Source organism: Populus nigra, chromosome 1, assembly GCF_951802175.1.
Source record: "Populus nigra chromosome 1, ddPopNigr1.1, whole genome shotgun sequence".
NCBI classification, from domain to species: domain Eukaryota; kingdom Viridiplantae; phylum Streptophyta; class Magnoliopsida; order Malpighiales; family Salicaceae; genus Populus; species Populus nigra.
The window spans coordinates 47684621-47705898 of record NC_084852.1 but is presented as its reverse complement, the minus strand read 5'-3'; the positions used below and the strand labels follow the sequence as shown (position 1 = coordinate 47705898).

The 21278-nt window shown below is 37.0% G+C and overlaps 3 protein-coding genes and 1 pseudogene across 9 annotated transcripts; 1 reads left to right on the top strand and 3 right to left on the bottom strand.

Moving 5' to 3' along the window:
* Positions 1-273: 273 nt before the first annotated feature.
* LOC133681074 (uncharacterized) lies at positions 274-2870 on the bottom strand. Of its 3 annotated transcripts, none has more exons than XM_062104162.1 (2): positions 1630-2870; positions 274-1073 (listed from the first exon to the last, which is right to left on the bottom strand). In XM_062104162.1, the coding sequence occupies exon 1, from the start codon at positions 2750-2752 to the stop codon at positions 1655-1657; it is 1098 nt and encodes a 365-aa protein (XP_061960146.1). In that variant the 5' UTR covers positions 2753-2870; the 3' UTR covers positions 274-1073; positions 1630-1654. The 3 variants fall into 3 exon arrangements, with proteins under 3 accessions (XP_061960146.1, XP_061960145.1, XP_061960147.1); XM_062104161.1 differs by having other exon boundaries at positions 274-1096; positions 1630-2869; XM_062104163.1 differs by lacking the exon at positions 274-1073 and adding an exon at positions 1301-1418.
* A 1391-nt stretch (positions 2871-4261) lies between these two features.
* LOC133697467 (transcription termination factor MTERF9, chloroplastic-like) lies at positions 4262-7336 on the bottom strand. 5 transcript variants are annotated; one of them, XM_062120056.1, is made up of 3 exons: positions 6841-7026; positions 6091-6631; positions 4262-4829 (listed from the first exon to the last, which is right to left on the bottom strand). In XM_062120056.1, exons 1-3 carry the CDS (start codon positions 6885-6887, stop codon positions 4770-4772), a joined length of 648 nt encoding a protein of 215 aa, XP_061976040.1. In that variant the 5' UTR covers positions 6888-7026; the 3' UTR covers positions 4262-4769. The 5 variants fall into 5 exon arrangements, with proteins under 5 accessions (XP_061976040.1, XP_061976050.1, XP_061976018.1 ...); XM_062120066.1 differs by having other exon boundaries at positions 6091-6671; positions 6841-6980; XM_062120034.1 differs by having other exon boundaries at positions 6091-7336.
* A 2774-nt stretch (positions 7337-10110) lies between these two features.
* On the top strand, positions 10111-16142 carry LOC133684334 (cyclin-dependent kinase F-4-like; annotated as a pseudogene).
* Positions 16143-16645: 503 nt separating this feature from the next.
* LOC133682538 (F-box protein CPR1-like) lies at positions 16646-20918 on the bottom strand. Its single transcript, XM_062105915.1, has 3 exons — positions 20722-20918; positions 17830-18570; positions 16646-16897 (listed from the first exon to the last, which is right to left on the bottom strand). The coding sequence occupies exons 1-3, from the start codon at positions 20916-20918 to the stop codon at positions 16822-16824; spliced, it is 1014 nt and encodes a 337-aa protein (XP_061961899.1). The 3' UTR covers positions 16646-16821.
* Positions 20919-21278: the final 360 nt, after the last annotated feature.

Sequence of the window (21278 nt, the reverse complement as noted above, 5' to 3'; positions counted from 1 at the left end):
AACTCGCGCAGCTCAAGCCAGGTTTTAAATAAAAAAAATCATAAGTAAATCGATAACTATACTCCTATAAATCGATAAATTATTTATGATTACACGGCAGCAAGTTATTGTTATTTATCAAGAAAACGAGCGTGCATCAAAGAAAGCTGATTTCTCATGGATAATGTGGCAATTTTTGGAGCTAAGGTTTTATTTTTTTTAATATATATACAAACAACAGGATGAGTTTGGATTTTCTGAGACAGAAATTGGATGTCAAATTGGACACAGACAGAGGTAAAATGATTTGCCTTTGTTTATGAGAGGAAGAAGAGGTAAAATGATTTGCCTTTGTTTATGGATCTACAATAATGGGGTCTATGAAGATATCAAATGTAAGATACCAGCATGGCGGGTGCCTAGAGCCACCCTCTTCACTTCCATGGCCCAATATCCTCATTGTTGGCAAGATGATTACCTTGAGAGCGAGGAAGCTGATTTGCCCTTTGATGATACACACTCAAAATCAACATCTCCAGCAAAATCACCTGCTACTAAAACAGCCAGCTAGAGCTGCAGTTGTTAAATTTGCATAGCCAAGTCCGGAAGCCCGAGTTAATAATCCTCGAATAACTTTGACAAGCCTTGTGCTATCATATTTTTCCAAACTGTTAAATATAGCTTATAATGATCCAATAACCTGTATTCATGATGCTAAACCTGCTCTTAATCCGAGAAAAGAGCCCTACTTTATAAACAGGGAATAGTTGTTTGCGTGTCCAAAAGAATTCCAGAACAAAATAATGTACTTAATCAACAAGTGCTTGACTGGAAACCTGTATGTGCATCTGTTCCATATATGATACTGTAGCACATACGCATGGCAAGCAGATGATCCCCTAAATGACATAGCACATTCTGTCGTCTCAGAACCAAATTCTGCTCATGAACCAAGGCCAAACAACTAACCATCACATCCACATTTGTTTTTGTTTTTCCTTTACCTTTATTTTCTCCATACACAAATCAATGAATCAAGGACTTGTTACTTGAGTATCATCTGCCTATTCAGTGTGGATTGGGAAAACACCAGCCTGTAACAGGAATATGTGCCCCTCTGCCTCAGAGGATGCACACAAGAAAAGAATCACATATTCCATCACCTCCAAAATCCAATATGTAAGACCTAAATCAACAAGTATATGACCGCAAGCTTTTGAAAATCATGCATTTTATTCAGGTAAGCATTGAACCTAAAATCCACCTCTCAGTCCTCTCCCAAGCAAAAGCAATGTTAATCACAGATTTTACCTCTTCTGAGTAACAAAACTAATTGACTAAAACTTTTCATAACTAAACACTGGCCACATTTGGGAACCAAAGCCATAAATGACAGTTTCAGATTCCTTCCAATCACATTAAAAGGCCAGAGAGATGATCTGGAAACATTCATGGTCACAGGAACAAAATATCACAAGAAAAATATGAATAACCAATATGCAAAATGATAAGAAATTGAACTATTAGTATTTGAAGACTTAATCGAGCAATATAACTTGAAACAGAAAGCACACAACGTGCCTCTAATTCACAGAAGACTAAAAGCAATTTATAATATTATTATGCTTTTCATTGAATAAGTCAACTTACATCTTTTGCCATCAAGAATCTATCTTTATTGCTTTGGAACCTCATATGCCTCCAATAAACCTGGGACCTTGTCTGCATACTTAATGACATAGTTCTGGAAGAAATTGTTCTCCCTCATTGTTAGCAACTGCTTCATATTCTTCTTCCCAATAACCAGCTTCTTCGACTCCAAAATCTTTAACACATTGTACCTTGGACGAATCCTTTTATCAACAGACAGCATAAGAAACTCGGGACGTCCAATTACAGTTCGCAGTTCCATCTTCAATGTGTTCACCAGGAAATCCACGACACTCCTGATTTTCTCCTCCGAACATGTAAAACAAAAGGGGCATCGCTTAAAAGCCTGTAAAATCTCCTCCTCGGTCCACCCCAAACTCTTCAACACTTCAACTTTCTTGTTCCAAGTGGACTCGCTCATTTGTAACATCACTCTAAGAGCATGTATGAAAACGGTAGTCTTTGAATCGATTTCCAAATCTTTAAGAGCTTTCACAGCATAAACCATCCTCTGATGCTTTTGCTGTATAGTTCTTGGTTGCAACATAATCAGTTTTGCAATCCTATCGACAGGCACTCCCTCTTTTATCAATAACTCAATGTTCGGTTCCATGGCAGACATCATTGATACCGAACAACGCTTAAAAGCCGATGCAGCTTTCTCACTGCAACCAAGAACCGACTTCAAAAGCTCAAAGCATGGAATAATTCGAGAATCTAAAGCCCTTCTCAAAACATCCGGATTTGATACAATAAGCTCGGGCAGAATCTCACCGACAAAACCATTTTCTATGAAGAACTCAAATTTAGGCTTCAAATTGTGTTCTACTTTGCAATGGAGGACAGCAGGCCACTTGTGGATCAATTTGGCTATGTGGGCATCCTTAAAATCGTGAGCTTTCAAGAACCCGATGACATAATGGGGGTTTTGAAGATCACTTTCATCGATTTGGAGCCTCTGGGAAACTGAATGAACAGATTCTAAGTGAAGCCCAGATGAGCTAAGGAGGTATTGTACAGTAAATGACGATGGGGATGAAGTATTGGGCGGTACAGTGGATGTTTTCATGGAACGATTTTGTACCAGAGAAAGCAGGTTTTTCAGTGGTACATTACTTGCCATTCCTTGGAAGCAAAATGTGTTCTGTGGACAACACAAAAGATCAAACGAGTAGAGTTTTTGAGACCGTTTAATGCTAGCAGCTGTTGGGTTCGGGACAGATAAGATAAGATTTCCATAAGCCCTTTCAGCCTTAAAGGTGCTCACACCGTGGAATATATATATATATATATATATATATATATATATATATATATATATATATATATATATTTTTTTTTTCTCTTGAACAGGTTTGGAAAAGGGTGTTATTCAATTACCTGTGGAATTCATATTAATCATTTTTATTAAAATTCATTTTTTTATAAAAATATTAAAAACTTATTTGCAGTAACCGTGTTTGTCAATTCAACAAAAAAATCTGATCAAAGTTGGGATTTGAATCTCAGTTTTTTAAATCAACTCGTGAGCCTGGCTTAACAACTACATTATTAACTCATTCCCTTTGATTTAAAAATATGCGAGCAAACAAGAAAAATCACTAATACAATTCATGCGGGACAATAAATAATAAAACAAAAAAAAATTTTAAAATTTAAAGGAAAAAAAGGAATTAAAGATATTCAAAGTCTACAATATTTTCATTAATCATAAAAAATTCCTTAACATTTAAAAAAGTAGGGTATAAATACTAAAATCTTAACTAAAACAAGTGATTGGACTTATAACCTACTAAATAAAATATCTAACAATAATTAAATCAAATCCAACAAATAAAGTCAAATTAATAAATATCAACTAAAAGTTCATATAAATTAAACTCAAAAACATAAGTTAAAACTCAATTTCTTAATTATTTGAGCTATCCTTTATTGTCTATAATCACACGCGTGCATAAATAATATTTCAAGTTCAGTGTCCCGCCAACAATCCATCAAAACCTGGCATGCTCATATAAATTGAATTGTCTAGTTTGTACCAGCCTGGAATCTGAGCAGGCTAATTTGTCCATTGCTATCAACCTATCTCCTTTATGTGATCATGCAAGTCATTCATAGATCATTGTGGTCGATTTCTAGTTAGTTGACAGCGAAAGTTGGAAATTAGTTTTGATAGGTAAAAGATGATCCAGCAATACAACTTGATTACAAAAATAGAATACAAAACCCAACTTTTTTGTGTGGCAAGTGGCAGCCATGCAATCTGCAGGCAGTTTGATGCATGCTCATGTTTAGATTTGTGATCTTTATAGCACATCTCAGACATGATAAACATGATTTCAAAATGTTAAAGACCAAAAATGGTTTCTTATGCTGTCCTAGGTTTTCTTTCTGGTTTGTGTCTATCCCATATGTCCAGTGGATTGGCCTGAGAAAGCCGAACCCGAAACCCCTAATTGGATATGAAGGAAGATCCTGGCTCTGTTTCAATTTACTTGTGCATATGAATAGTTGTTAAACCTGGCTTTGCTTTGTTCTACTTCTTTTGTAATCAGTCTAGGAGCTCACTTCAAGTAACTTCAAGAACTCAGCTCCTTTCCAAACAAGAATACCATGACAATTGGTAAGTACATGAATTAACCAATAAGGGATGCTGATTATGAAATAACACTTTTAAGAATCTAAGTATCAACCTTGAACACTATGCCATTGGCCACCCTTCCTCTTCTAAAACAGACCAATATAATGAATTTATGGACACCAAAATATGGAGCAGAGAGCTACCCTCTTTTAAGCATCATAGACATTCCCCTAAAACAAAACATGTGAGCTAAAGTTACTTGCTGTTTTCAGAAACAAAGAATAAAATTCAACCATCCGAGGATTTGACGACAATCCTGATCCCCACCCATATGCAGCAGCTACAATTGCATTAGCATTCGTATGCCCAAGTAAAAAGACTATGGCAAGATTACAAGGGATGCTATTTATTTCGTAAGGGGTGTCTCCCTCTAAACTAGCAACAAGCTACCCCAAAACTTGCACTTCTTTCCCACGTTATCGCAGTGAATTCTTTGAATTCAGTGTAAGCAGTGAATTCTTTGAATTCAGTGTACACTATGATGACATTCCTAATAATATCACTTTTGAGAAGTTGCATCCACCGGTTCATTATGTACACCACAATCAGTTCCAAAATTCTGCATTGCATAGAGCTTCGTCATCAGAAACAATTTTAGCTGCTTCGGCAGGGCGTGAACTGGTGGGTGTTTCTTCACTAACCCATCAATTATAATTTCCCTACTCACAACGAGCTGCTTTTCCCCATTGCTATAGCATTGCCAAAAATTCAACTAGTTTAGCACAATTTGTAACAGAAGTTGTGTCTTTGTTAAGATTTGTCTGATACATTAAAGATCAAAATAGCAACACTGGTATCGAAGTCATATAAAAGAAACATTTAACAACACTGATGTCAGTTGATCTAGGCCCTTAAAGCTTACTATCATATAAAAGAAAGGCCATACAGTTTTCTTTTTTCTTTTTGGCTCATCTAAATTCTAATGCTTCATCCGTTAACTCAAGACACCCCTTGGTTAGAACTGCCTCTGAATATGCAAATTGTATTTGTATATTGTCTAGAATTGCCTCTGAATATGCAAATTGTATTTGTATAGTTCTAGTTGAATTCATTTATTCTTTGAAAACCTTTAACCTGATGTTAACTCAACTCCTTTATTTCCACATTGCAATTCCAGATTCAAACCTAAGACACCCGCTTTACAGCAAGAAGAGGCCGCTCAGCTAATCATGTGGTTCAGATTTATTTGCTTTGAAAATCCTGTATTTGTAAATTTCTAATGCAATCGTTTTACCGTGGGATGATTATACAGCCTAGCAATTATCAGAAAACTCTTAGACACGAAATATAGAGCTGGCCAGACCTGAAAATGAAATTAATGATATGCTTGGCAATTTAATTGGCAATTTAACAATATAATCAATGATTCATAAGCTCCCACATATAAGTAGTCAGTTCAAATATGCGAGTTAAAGTGAGAAAGGTAAAGGAAATCAAATGAACAAAAAGGACCATGAAACCAGCAGCAGATAACATCAAAAACAACATCCAAAAATCAGCAGCAGACAATTGTAAGGTCACATAATCATCTCAGCAGATAACATGAGACGATTATGTGACCTTACAATTATCTAAAAGATATGAACTGCAGAGCTGATTGGACGGACCTAAATATGAAATTAATGTGTGCTTCACACTTTAACAATCAAATGGATGCTTTGTATGCTCTCAAATATACATAGCAAGTTAAAGTATGCAAGTAAAAGTGAAAAAATGTAAAGGAAAGAGATAGAACAAAAATGACCAGGAAAGAAATGGCAGATGGCATTAAAAACCAACATCCAAATTGAAAGTTCAGGAAACAAATTAACCAATATTACCTCTGTTAGACCGGGTAAAGATTGTTGTTGCTTCCTACCATTGAAAGTCTCCCATAAACCTGGGACTTTGTCCACATACTTCTTAACGTATTTCACCAAGAACTCCTTATCCCTCATTTTGAGCACTTCCTCAATCTTCACACCACCTTCGATCAGCTTCTCCGACTCCAAAAGTTTGAAAACATCATACCTCCTTCGACAACTTTTATCAATTTTAAGGGTAAAAAATTCAGGATCTTCACTTAAAATTTGCCGTCCCAATTTCAATGTATTCACAAAGAAATCCGTCGCCACCCTGATTTTCTCTACTGGGGATTTTAAAAAAATCGGATCTCGCTTAAAAGCCGAAAAAATTTCCTCTTCACTCCACCCCAAACTCTTCATCACTTCAATTTTCTCCTTCCAAATTGACTCACTCATGTGAATCCTCACTCTAACAGCCTCAAGAAAAACAGGAGCCTTTGGATCAAATCCCAGATTCTTAAGATCATTCACTGCATTGACCATACTATTATGCTTGTGCTGTACAGTTATTGCGTCCCTAATAAGAAATTCAGCAACCCCATCAAAAGGCACTCCCTCTGTAATCAAAAAATCAATATTTGGTTGCAAACAACCCTTCAAATCACAAGTCAGCAAATTGGAAGAACGATTGATAGCTTCTACGACATTCCTATTACTACCAAGAACAGACTTTAAAAACTGAAAACATGGTTTAATTTGAGAATCTAAGTCAGCGTTCAAAATTACCGGATTTGATACGAAAACCTTGCACATGTGATGACCCACGATGCCATTTTGCACGAGGAGCTGGAGTTTAGGCTTGAGGTTGTCTTCTACATTGTAATTGAGGATTTGAGGCCGCCTTTTAATCAATTTGGTTATGCGGATGCTGGGAATGTTGTGGGACTGGAAGCAGCGGAATACAGATTGGAAGCTTTGGAGGTTGCTTTCATGGAGGTGGAAGTCTCGGGAAAATTCGAGAGCTGATTTTGAGGGAAGCTCACATGAGTTCACGAGGCACTCAACTGTAAATGATGATGATGATGGCGGGCTACTTGATAGAAAACGTTTATGCATGAGAGAAAGCAGGCTTCTCATTCTGGATGCAAGCAGAAAGTTTCTTGCAGGGGGTTTTGGGTTTCTTTCATAAATCATAACCGATCGGGTCTGGTTGGGCGGGTGGGTTGGATTCGAATTGTTTCCCGTTAATACTCCAATGGAAAATGATGTTCTGATATATTTTACATAAAATGAGTCAAGAAAGAGAAGAAGTTTAAAAATAAAAAACAATTTCAATTTTCCCTTTATTTTATAGTTTTATTTATTTATTTATTTTAAATATACAATCTTGACTTTTCATCTTGACAAAGCCATTTTAGCATCTTTCTTTACTATCCAAATGTTAAGTCATTCAAAACAAAAGGATTTCCCATCCAAATCATTAATAAGATGGAAGAGAAGTAATTGCATGTATCTTGTAGTAATGTTTGGTTATTATCACCTGAAAAAAAAAAGATAAGACAATGAAAAAATAGAAAAATAGAAAAAAAACATAAATAAAATTATGTTTAATAGTGATATACAAGATAAAATAACTTTCTTTGTATCTTATTTGATTAATGTGAGTAAAATATAATATATATATATATATATATATAATATTTTATCTTTAATATGTATTATTGTTAATCTTGTATATTTTTTAAAAATAGTTAAATATTCTTTTACTTTAGTGCATATTTAATGTTGAAATTATCAATATTATAATAATCTAGTTATAAAATTAAGAATGACTTGACAGGTTGATCTAAGGTCTAGACTGGTTCGAATTTAAAAAAAAATAAAGGAAGAATTAACTCAACCAGATCTGGTCATAAAACCAAGTCAACTCGAGATAAAAACATGGATTAAAAACCTATTGACTTTTTCAAGAAATTTTTATGATCAATACAAGGTTACTTTGATTATTTTTAAACAAAATTTTAGGTCATCCAAGGTAACACTTTTGATCCGTAACATGAACGTTGTCCTTAATCAGGTTTTAAAATTATAATAATAACATTTTTTTTATTCAAACATTGACTCAAGTCAACTTGTATGGACTTTTCTAATCCATGAACTAGGTTTTGTCTTGATCGACCCCCGAGTCAGATTTTAAAAATAAGATAATAACAATTTTTATCTTTACACCAACCCAGATCAACCTAAATTGACCCTTTTAACCCATGACTTGAGTATTGCCCCGAGTTAACTCTCAAATCAAGTTTTAAAACCATAATAATAATCACTTTTATTTTATGTTGATCCAAGTAAAACCGACTTGACTCTCCTGACATGCGACCCAAGTCTTATCTTGAGTCGATCATTGAGTTGAATTTTAAAACTATAATAATAATAATAATAATAATAATAATAATAATTTTTATCCTTACATTAACTCGGGTTAGTAGTCAACTTCACTCGTGACTTAATCTTTGCCGTGGGTTACCCATTGAATTGAGTTATAAAACTATGATAGTAATTACTTTTATTCTCGCGCTCACTCAAGTCAACCTAACCTGTACCCCAAACCTCAACCAATGACTCAGGTTTTGTCTTGGATAGACTCTTGAGTTGAGTTTTAAAACTATGATAATAACTATTTTTATTCTAACATATTTTAATTGCATAATCTTGGATTTGTAAGTTTTTTACAATGATATTTTAAAAATAAAAAATATTGTCTCTAAAAATATATCCTTTTTATATTTCACTTAAAAATTATTATAGAAACATATTCATTTTTAGATTTTTATTTTTATCTTTTTAATTAAATATATTTTTATCCTTGTTATCTTGTCTTTGTACAGTAACAATAACCAAAAAACTAACCTAGGAAACAACTATGAATGAAGAAAGTGGTAATGTTCTTTTAAGAACATAGTAACTAGAAATTTCGTTGTAGTCATATGTGTATACTTAGATTTAAATTTAAAGTAGAAAATAAGGATAAGACTTTAAACAAATTCAGTTAACACATGGAGAAAAAAAATACTTGTTCTTGAAACATTATCCAACAGCAGTACGAGAAACGTATCCAAATTACAAATTCGGGGCAAGAGTTTGAGCTTAATCATTCTGCAAATCTCCAATTCTAAGCCAAAGAGTTCGTTTACTTGGTAAGTTAGCTGTAAGCTCCTGGAATTTCCTCGAGCCAGTGCCTGTCTATAGTTATCAGATCCAAGCTAAAGAAAAACACACTGGGCTAGTATTTGCGCACAGACAGACAAAAGGGATTTGCTTTTAGGGTTTTGTGCATTTGGGTTCGGTTTAAACTGCTATCACAATCCACAATGGTGTTTTATCAATCCAGGAAGTCAGCAACTTGGGGTTTCTGTATCATTAACAGTTCCTCTAGGTTTCTTCATTGCTGGTCAGATTTATGGCAATCAGTATTTTCTTATAAAACTCGGATCGTTGGGTGCAAAATCGGCAAGTACAAGGTAATTAAAGAGCTCGGGAAGGGTACCTCTGGCAGTGTCCGGCAAGCGATTAATCGAGAGTCCGGTGAAGTAGTTGCCATTAAACAGATCAAGAGAAAGTACGACTCATGGGAAAAATGTCTGAATTCGAGAGAAGACAAGTGCTTAAAGAAGTTGAATCATCCTAACATTATGAAGCTTAAGAACATAGTAACTAGAAATTTCATTGTAGTCATATGTGTATACTTAGATTTAAATTTAAAGTAGAAAATAAGGATAAGACTTTAAACAAATTCAGTGATAATTAGGATGTCATCAGTGGAGAATGTTGTTAGTTGTTAGCTAAGCTAGCAATGAACTTAAGTTGGAGCAGTGCTATCTGGGGCTCAATCAATCAACGCGAACAAGAAGTATCAAATCTTAAAGATTGGACTTTGAGGAATTGGATTCTGTAATATTTGTTTGGAGATAGCTAAAACATTGGCTTCGACAAGTCCACTGATCTTACCACAGTGGCAGTCCGCTGCTAGGGCTGTTCTTCGTCCGCTCAAAGCAGATGTACAGAATATGCAGAGTGCTAGGCACTCGAACTGTGGATTCATGGGCTGATGGAATTCATCTTGCAAGGACTAACCAGTTTCCAAAGTTTGATAGCGTCCAGCTAGCTGCATTGATACCATCTGCTAACGAGGACGCCATCAACCTTTTTTCAATGCTTTGTCCTTGGAATCCCTGCATAGGCCCCCTGCTGAGGAGGCCTTGAAACATCCTTTCTTCAGGAGTTGCTTTTATATTCCTTTCCTTCGCTTCAGGACCACTGCTAATAAAGCTATTTTATCAGCTAGAACAAGTGGAGAATCAGAGCAGAAATGTGACGGGAGATATCATGGGGCTTTGTCTAATTCAAGTCTTGATTACAGTTTTCCTTTCCCAACATGTCACATGCTTGTTCGAGGACTATTGTACATTGCAACTGTTAGGACTATGAACACCATCTATCTCCATATTGGTATAATATTATCCACTTTGGGCCTAAGCCCTCATGATTTACTCTTGGGCTATACCCAAAAGGCCTCATACCAATGGAGATATTTATCCATCCTTATATAACCATGATCTTCCCCACTTCTAGCCAATGTGGGACTTTGGTCTTATACCCAACAATCCTCCCCTCGAACAAAGGACCACCGAGCCTCCCCTCAAACCGATTATTCATCCGTCCACTCTCTACCAACCAGGATTCTTCATTCTCTACTTCACCGTGTTGGGGTCAGGACACGTCCATGAAGCATCCGGAGAGCACTACCTGACTTGAGAGTTTGCTCTTTCTAGGTCAACTCCTCTTCACCGTGTTGGGACCAGGACACGTCCATGAAGGGAGCACACCGCCTATCCAATAGAGCTGATCCATGGATTACATCGTGATTGGGGGCCCACCACCTTCGATTTTTACGTGGAAAACCCGATGCGGGAAAAACCACGAGATCGTAGTCCACCTAAAAACTTCCACTATCACAAATAATGGGTTCACAATTGTTCTTCCTCAGATTCAACTAAGGGCTACAATATATATATCATCAAGAACTACTTATTCTCGGATTACAACAAGATTAAAGGAGAATTATTTGAGAAAAACTCACAATACTGACAGCCCCATTTTCTGTCAAAACGACCAGCTTCCACACCACCAATCTTCGATCCAACCGTCCAGAATGAAGAGGAACGTATCTAGAAGCTTCTGTCAAAATCTCAGCCCGATCCAACGGTGAACGAGCTGGAAATCAAAGGAAGAACACAGGCTGCTCTGCTGCCTCTTCTTCTCTTTTCTCTCGTTTTTCTCTGCTCTCTTTTCTCCTGTTTTTGCTACTTTTTTAATTCTGTTCTCTCTACTGTCTACAGTAGCCGACCATTTGATTTTAATTCCAAGAGACAGCAGCTGTCTCTTAACAATTAATGTGGTGGTCCCACCATCACATGGTGCTGGACCACACACAACAAATCTCCCCCTCACGCACCATATGAGGAATTCGCCATACTGGCGATCAACATGTAAGCTTCAATTTAGGAGGCTCTGACAAGCCTGCTTCCCTTCTGCAAAACTCAAACTTCTCTCTCGGTAGAGGTTTGGTCATCATGTCTGACACGTTGTCATCGGTATGGATCTTCTCAACAACAAATGACTTCATCTCCATAGCATCTCGAATCCATTGATATCTAACCTCAATGTGCTTTGATCGAGAGTGAAAAATAGGATGCTTACTGAGATGGATTGCACTTTGACTATCACAGTGCAACACAAAGTTCTCTTGAGCTAGGCCAAGTTCATGTAAGAACTTCTTCATCCATAACAACTCTTTGCCCCCTTCAGTAAGAGCAATATATTCAGCCTCTGTAGTGGATAATGCAACACATTTTTGCAGCCTTGATTGCCATGAGACAGCTCCCCCTGCAAACTTCATCAAGTATCCTGATGTGGACTTTCTAGAATCAACATCACCAGCCATATCTGCATCTGTGTATCCATCCAACACAGGTTTATCATTACCAAAACATAAGTTGAAACTAGAAGTACCTTTAAGATACCTGAGTATCCATTTCACTGCTGACCAGTGTTCTTTACCAGGATTGGAGAGGAACCGACTAGCCACACCAAATGCATGAGCTATATCCAGCCTTTTGCAAACCATGGCATACATCAAGCTACCAACTGCGGATGCATAAGGAACCTTTTTCATCTCATCTCTTTCTTCATCACTTGAAGGACACTGCTTAGAACTTAATTTAAAGTGGCTTGCAAGTGGAGAACAAACCGGTTTGGAGTTGCTCATGTTGAATCTCTCAAGTACCTTTTGGACATATCTCTCCTGTGATAGCTAAAGTTTCTCCTTCTTCCTGTCACGTGTGATCTTCATGCCAATAATCTGTTTTGCCGGTTCCTAAGTCTTTCATTGCAAAAGACTTGCTTAACTCTTCCTTCAACATCTGAATCTTCTTAGCATCATGGCCAACAATATCATCCACATACAATAAGAGAATAATAAAGTTTCCATCTGGAAACCTTTTCATAAATACACAATGATCAGAAGTGGTCCTGTCATAACCATGATCCACCATGAAAGAATCAAACTTTTTATACCATTGTCTTGGAGCTTGCTTTAACCCATATAAGCTCTTTTTCAACTTGCAAACTAGCTGCTCTTTACCTTTTGCTTCAAACCCTTCAGGTTGTTCCATGTAGATCTCTTCATCTAAATCACCATGGAGAAAGGCAGTTTTCACATCAAGTTGCTCAACTTCAAGATTCAAACTAGCAGCTAAGCCAAGCACAACTCGGATAGAAGACATCTTAACCACTGGTGAAAAGATTTCTTCAAAATCAATACCCTTCTTCTTACCGAAACCTTTCACAACCAATCTTGCCTTGTACCTTGGCTATGAGCAATGTTCATCAATTTTCAACCTGAACACCCATTTGTTCTTGAGTGCTCTCTTACCTTTAGGAAGCTTTACTAACTCAAAGGTATGGTTTTCATGCAAGGATTTCATCTCTTTTTGCATTGCTTTCAACCACTCACTTTTCTTCTCATGTGACATAGCTTCATCAAAGCATTCTGGCTCTCCCCCATCAGTAACCAGTACATACTCATGAGGAGAATATCTGGTGGAAGGTTGGCGAGGTCTAGTTAACCTCCTCAATTGTGGCTCATCTGGAGCTTCTTGCATAACCTGTTCATGAATAACATCAATATCATCATTAGCTGATTCAGAATCACCAACTAATGGCTCATTAAGAAAACCATCATTTTCATCATTTTGCAAGTCTCCCCCATGATTAGCAGGCATCAAAGGTAACTGTAGAGTAGGTCTTGGATTTGAATTAGATGGAATAAAAGTGGTAGACTCTGTTTTCTCCTTTAGTTCAAAGTCTTCAATGGTTTGATCTTCAAAGAAGATAACATCTTTGCTTCTCACAATTTTCTTCTCCTTTTGATCCCACAACCTATAGCCAAACTCATCATCTTCAGAGCCCAAGAAAATGCACTGCTTTGTCTTGCTGTCAAGCTTAGACCTTTTATCCCTTGGAACATGTACAAATGCTCTGCATCCAAACACTCTTAAGTGTGCATAGGAAACATCCTTTCCTTTCCAAACTCTATCTGGAACATCAAACTCAAGAGGAACTGATGGAGAAAGGTTGATCATGGCAACTGCAGTCTTCATTGCCTCACCCCAAAAGGACTTAGGCAGCTTTGCATGAGAGAGCATACATCGAATTCTTTCAACAATGGTTCTGTTCATTCTCTCAGCCACTCCATTCTACTGTGGAGTCTTAAGAACTGTCTTCTCCAACTTAATGCCATGTTCCCTGCAGTACTTCTCAAAAGGACCCCTGTATTCACCACCATTGTCTGCTCGAACACATTTCAGCTTTCTACCAGTTTCTCTTTCAACTCTGGCATGAAAATCCTTAAAGACATCAAGCACCTGATCTTTGGATTTCAAACAAATGGCCCAAATCTTCCTTGAGTAATCATCAATAAAACTAACAAAGTACAATGCACCTCCAAGAGACTTATCAATCATAGAGCAAACATCAGTATAAACTAAATCAAAAACATGTGACCTATGTGAAGGTGATCTTTGAAATGCAACTCTATGTTGTTTACCAACTAAACAATGAGTACATGTGTTCAAGTTCATACCTTTTAAAGAAAAGTAGTTCTTCTTGGCAAGGATGTCAAGGCCTTTCTCACTCAAATGCCCAAGCCGCTTATGCCATAGATCAGTAGAGCAATCTTCAATTGCATTCACTTCCCCTTTGATCACCTTGGCTTGTGACATGTAAAAACCCATCTTCTTCCTTTTAGCAACAATTAGGGAATTTCTGGAGAGCTTCCATTTACCATCTTCAAAGTAACTGTGATAGCCTTCTTCATCAAAAGTACCAGTAGAGATCAAATGTAGGCGCATATCAGGCATATGCCTAACATCTTTGAGTAGCAACTTGCACCCAGTATTGGTTTCCAACCAAATGTCTCCAATGCCCACAACACTGGTCATCCCTTGATTTCTCATCCTAACTTGACCAAAGTCACCAGCAGTGTAGGATGTGTAAAAATCACGTCGGGGTGTAACATGGTAAGAAGCTGCTGAATCTGCAACCCAGGTGGTATCTTGACATACAAGATTAACACAGCTATCATCACATACAATAGCAACATCACCATCAGATACAACTGCAGCCATACCATTCTCTTCATTCTTGTCTTCATCTCTACCCTTTTTATCTCTTTTATACTTTCTGTAATTTTTTTGCATATGCCCAGGCTTGTCACAGTAATAACACTTAAAACCCTTCCTTGACTGAGATCTTCCTCTTGGCTTCCATTTGCCTTTTCTATTGCTGGATTCTCCATCTTGCTTGCCGTGAGAGAACCTGCTTTGACTTCTCCCTCGACTTTCTGTAACAAGTGCATGAGACTCGGAAGTGCTTGTCCCTTTCCTCCTCTTCTCTTCATTGAGGATACAATCCTTTACTGTTTTCAAAGTGAGCTTTCCATTCGGAGTAGAATTGCTAAGTGACACTACCAAAGTCTCTCAACTATCCAGCAATGAACTCAATAGGATTAATGTTTGCATTTCATCGGCTAACTCAAGGTTCATCAATGACAGCTGATTCAAGAACCCTTGGAATACATTTATATGCACTGAAGCATCTTCACCATCTCTATACTTCAAATTCACAAGGTCTCTAATTACAAAAACCTTGTTTTGTGCACTCTCCTTGGCAAATGTTTCTTCCAACATCTTCCAAACTTTATAGCAATCATGTTCTTGAGAAATATGATTAATGGACTTAGAAGATACCCATTTTCTAACATTAGCGGTAGCCTTTCTATTTAGTCCATTTCATTTTGCATCATCCATGTCATCAGGCTTTATTCCTTTACATTCAATCAACAAAGCCAAATCATTGCAATATAAGTGATCCTCCATCATTGTTTTCCACAGAAAATAATTTGAGGAAGTGAGCTTTATCATACCCGAATCTTCCTTTTCCATTTTAACTGCACAAGAATTCAATCTACACAACCAAATGCTCTGATACCACTTTTTTTGGACTATGGACACTATCTATCTCCACATTGGTATGATATTGTCTACTTTGAGCCTAAGCCCTCATGGATTTGCTCTTAGGCTATACTCAAAAGGCCTTATACCAATAGAGATATTTATCCATCCTTATATACCCATGATCCTCCCCACTTCTAGCCAATATAGGACTTTGATTGTATACCCACCAACAACTTCAATAGGGCTAACAACCGGGATGTTTCAAGTCCTGACAAGCAATTCAGATTTGAGCCACGATCTATTAACATGGGCAGAACTGCTGTGCGTTGAGTTCCAGATACAGCTGGCATATTGGCAAACATGACAATTGGTTCACGCAGGCAATTTGCGGAACAGCCAAGGTTACTTCCTTTGAAGGCTGGAGTGCAAGGACTCCAGTCTGCTGACATGTTTGTCTGACCAACTCAACGATTTCATCATGGCAGAGTCTACACAAGGAAAGTTGCAGTCTGAATGAAAACATAAGCTAGAAGATACTATCATTATGAGGTGTTTGCAAGAACACCTTTTGTTTAATTGTCTTTTTGAAGAATCATGTGTTGAAGTTGGTTATTATCTCACGATAGAAGAAACAAATACAGTATAGACATGGAAATATCTCCCTATATTTATATTTTAAAAATACATAAATTCACTTCAAAACATTTCTATCTTTTCTATATCGGTCTCTATTGTTTTAAAACATTATCCAAACACAAACTAGTAAATCAATATTAGAACTGACAGCTCCTTTGTCAATCAGAAAATTTGACGCATGAATTTTGTGCTCTATAGTTTTTTTAAGAAATTCAAGTTTCACTGAGCTATCCCTCATTAACATGTCCTGGTATCAGTATCTCTACATGCTAATACACTTGTAGGAAACCCATTTATTCTACTAGAACTCTGACTTGTTCCAAATTAGGATGAATTTAACTGAAGGATGAGGAGTTAGATTGATGTATGAACAGCTAGCATCCTTCAAAGAGCATATTAACTGCTTTAAAATACGTTCTAACAAGGTACAACCCACAAAACTGTCCACAAGTAGAAGAATCCGAGTTCCCCAAACGCTACTCTATTATAAAGCCCGAAAAACTATATTCCCTATGAAACTAACATTAACTTCTTGTAGTCCAGATTCAGAGAGAAGCTAATAAAGATCCCCAACCATGCGCTCCATGTCCATACTTTTCCAAGTTTGCATCCTAAACCATCTATTACCAGCCCTGAGAAAAACAAATATGATTAGATAACAGTCTGGGATTTTTGCCAAGAAAAAATCAGTCATATGACATCCAAAAAACTTGATGATGAAATACTGTCTGCATTACAACATTAACAGCATTGACCAATTTTTTTTATATATATTACATGGCAAAAGAGATCATTTCTATAAGTTCCATAAATGCTCCAATCTACATGATTACATGAATCTCTAAATAACATCCACTGCCATATTTGGTTCGAAGTCCATGTCAAATCTGTAACAGCATCAAGAAATGGCAAGTCAACTACAATGACTCTTAAAGATCTAATTGCAACACTTACAATGACCAGGAAAACTTTCTGATAAGCTGTAACAGCAGTTCGACACAAAATGAGATTAGACAAATTCATAATAAAAAATGAGCTTAAACCCTTGAGAGGAGAAAATGATCTTGTGCATAAGTGAATCTCTTATTAGTTATTACCTCATCTTGAAGCCAAAAAAGCGGGAGAGAGTAAGAATTTAAGAAGATCAGAGATGGCATAGTCAGTTCAAAAGAAAACAAGTTAAATTTAACATGAAAGCACTGAAAAAGGAACAAATTAGGTCAAGCATAGCAAGCACTAATTAGCTAGAATATTGTGGTTGAATTTATTGATTTACCTATGTTGATACACTCCAATTTAACATCCTTCTCTACTAAATCATAAAACCAGCTTGAACCCCTTTGATAAGAACTGATCCCTGGCAGACACAGGAATTAATACATGTCGGATCATAAGTAACCATACCAAAACATGGATTTTGATGAGCACCAAAGATGAGTATGCTTAAGTATTTAAGCATGGCAACTTAACCAATTGTCAAACTATATCATTGAAAGTATAAAAGGGAACAAATTAGTACAGCCATAAAACGGGAACAGGCTTGACCAAAGAGAATAAAACAAACCTTTTCTTTCTAGTCTTCCTTTTCTCTTGTGTGTCCTTCCCACTAGTCTGACCCTCACCACCTCCATTTAGTGTGACAAGGCTTCCTACACAAATCTCAGCTATAAAAATAGGAGGAGCACCACGAATCCTGATAATCTTGGACTTTCTCCTTTTCAGATCATACCAAACAAAAAACCTATTATCCAATTCCAACAGAATTTTGTCTCCACCCTTTGAATAAGCTAAAGGTCTAGCATACAACCAAAATTCCTTCACTTGTAGCGGTGCAATAACGGTACATAAATGAGTCCAAGATTCCTTCACACCATATTCCTTCATCACCCATATTTCAACCTGTTTACAGTTCTTATTACAAAACACACATAAACACCCTCCTAAAACTCCCACATTCATTTCATGTTCATTGCTGGAATAATCGGGTTGTGGTATTATCTTAAACTCTTCAGCTCCAAGATCAAAAGCGACAATCATATCACTCCCATTTTCTTTTCCCTTTCCCACTACAGTAGCCTTCCAATGAACAGAACTATTAGCAAACACATCATACCCTCTTCTACAGTGAGGGTGATAATCAGGTGGCAGAATAAATCTCAAGTCATAAGGATAGTCATCAATTCTTTTCCAAGAATTTGACTTCAAGCTATAAACTTTGACCTCACAGTGAAAAAACCCATCAGGACTATCACCATAAAAGTGTATAAATCTCACAACTTTATAGTCTTCATTAATGGGAGCATCACTTGTTTATAGTCATAAGGATAGTCATGGCAACTGCAGTCTTCATTGCCTCACCCCAAAAGGACTTAGGCAGCTTTGCATGAGAGAGCATACATCGAATTCTTTCAACAATGGTTCTGTTCATTCTCTCAGCCACTCCATTCTACTGTGGAGTCTTAAGAACTGTCTTCTCCAACTTAATGCCATGTTCCCTGCAGTACTTCTCAAAAGGACCCCTGTATTCACCACCATTGTCTGCTCGAACACATTTCAGCTTTCTACCAGTTTCTCTTTCAACTCTGGCATGAAAATCCTTAAAGACATCAAGCACCTGATCTTTGGATTTCAAACAAATGGCCCAAATCTTCCTTGAGTAATCATCAATAAAACTAACAAAGTACAATGCACCTCCAAGAGACTTATCAATCATAGAGCAAACATCAGTATAAACTAAATCAAAAACATGTGACCTATGTGAAGGTGATCTTTGAAATGCAACTCTATGTTGTTTACCAACTAAACAATGAGTACATGTGTTCAAGTTCATACCTTTTAAAGAAAAGTAGTTCTTCTTGGCAAGGATGTCAAGGCCTTTCTCACTCAAATGCCCAAGCCGCTTATGCCATAGATCAGTAGAGCAATCTTCAATTGCATTCACTTCCCCTTTGATCACCTTGGCTTGTGACATGTAAAAACCCATCTTCTTCCTTTTAGCAACAATTAGGGAATTTCTGGAGAGCTTCCATTTACCATCTTCAAAGTAACTGTGATAGCCTTCTTCATCAAAAGTACCAGTAGAGATCAAATGTAGGCGCATATCAGGCATATGCCTAACATCTTTGAGTAGCAACTTGCACCCAGTATTGGTTTCCAACCAAATGTCTCCAATGCCCACAACACTGGTCATCCCTTGATTTCTCATCCTAACTTGACCAAAGTCACCAGCAGTGTAGGATGTGTAAAAATCACGTCGGGGTGTAACATGGTAAGAAGCTGCTGAATCTGCAACCCAGGTGGTATCTTGACATACAAGATTAACACAGCTATCATCACATACAATAGCAACATCACCATCAGATACAACTGCAGCCATACCATTCTCTTCATTCTTGTCTTCATCTCTACCCTTTTTATCTCTTTTATACTTTCTGTAATTTTTTTGCATATGCCCAGGCTTGTCACAGTAATAACACTTAAAACCCTTCCTTGACTGAGATCTTCCTCTTGGCTTCCATTTGCCTTTTCTATTGCTGGATTCTCCATCTTGCTTGCCGTGAGAGAACCTGCTTTGACTTCTCCCTCGACTTTCTGTAACAAGTGCATGAGACTCGGAAGTGCTTGTCCCTTTCCTCCTCTTCTCTTCATTGAGGATACAATCCTTTACTGTTTTCAAAGTGAGCTTTCCATTCGGAGTAGAATTGCTAAGTGACACTACCAAAGTCTCTCAACTATCCAGCAATGAACTCAATAGGATTAATGTTTGCATTTCATCGGCTAACTCAAGGTTCATCAATGACAGCTGATTCAAGAACCCTTGGAATACATTTATATGCACTGAAGCATCTTCACCATCTCTATACTTCAAATTCACAAGGTCTCTAATTACAAAAACCTTGTTTTGTGCACTCTCCTTGGCAAATGTTTCTTCCAACATCTTCCAAACTTTATAGCAATCATGTTCTTGAGAAATATGATTAATGGACTTAGAAGATACCCATTTTCTAACATTAGCGGTAGCCTTTCTATTTAGTCCATTTCATTTTGCATCATCCATGTCATCAGGCTTTATTCCTTTACATTCAATCAACAAAGCCAAATCATTGCAATATAAGTGATCCTCCATCATTGTTTTCCACAGAAAATAATTTGAGGAAGTGAGCTTTATCATACCCGAATCTTCCTTTTCCATTTTAACTGCACAAGAATTCAATCTACACAACCAAATGCTCTGATACCACTTTTTTTGGACTATGGACACTATCTATCTCCACATTGGTATGATATTGTCTACTTTGAGCCTAAGCCCTCATGGATTTGCTCTTAGGCTATACTCAAAAGGCCTTATACCAATAGAGATATTTATCCATCCTTATATACCCATGATCCTCCCCACTTCTAGCCAATATAGGACTTTGATTGTATACCCACCAACAACTTCAATAGGGCTAACAACCGGGATGTTTCAAGTCCTGACAAGCAATTCAGATTTGAGCCACGATCTATTAACATGGGCAGAACTGCTGTGCGTTGAGTTCCAGATACAGCTGGCATATTGGCAAACATGACAATTGGTTCACGCAGGCAATTTGCGGAACAGCCAAGGTTACTTCCTTTGAAGGCTGGAGTGCAAGGACTCCAGTCTGCTGACATGTTTGTCTGACCAACTCAACGATTTCATCATGGCAGAGTCTACACAAGGAAAGTTGCAGTCTGAATGAAAACATAAGCTAGAAGATACTATCATTATGAGGTGTTTGCAAGAACACCTTTTGTTTAATTGTCTTTTTGAAGAATCATGTGTTGAAGTTGGTTATTATCTCACGATAGAAGAAACAAATACAGTATAGACATGGAAATATCTCCCTATATTTATATTTTAAAAATACATAAATTCACTTCAAAACATTTCTATCTTTTCTATATCGGTCTCTATTGTTTTAAAACATTATCCAAACACAAACTAGTAAATCAATATTAGAACTGACAGCTCCTTTGTCAATCAGAAAATTT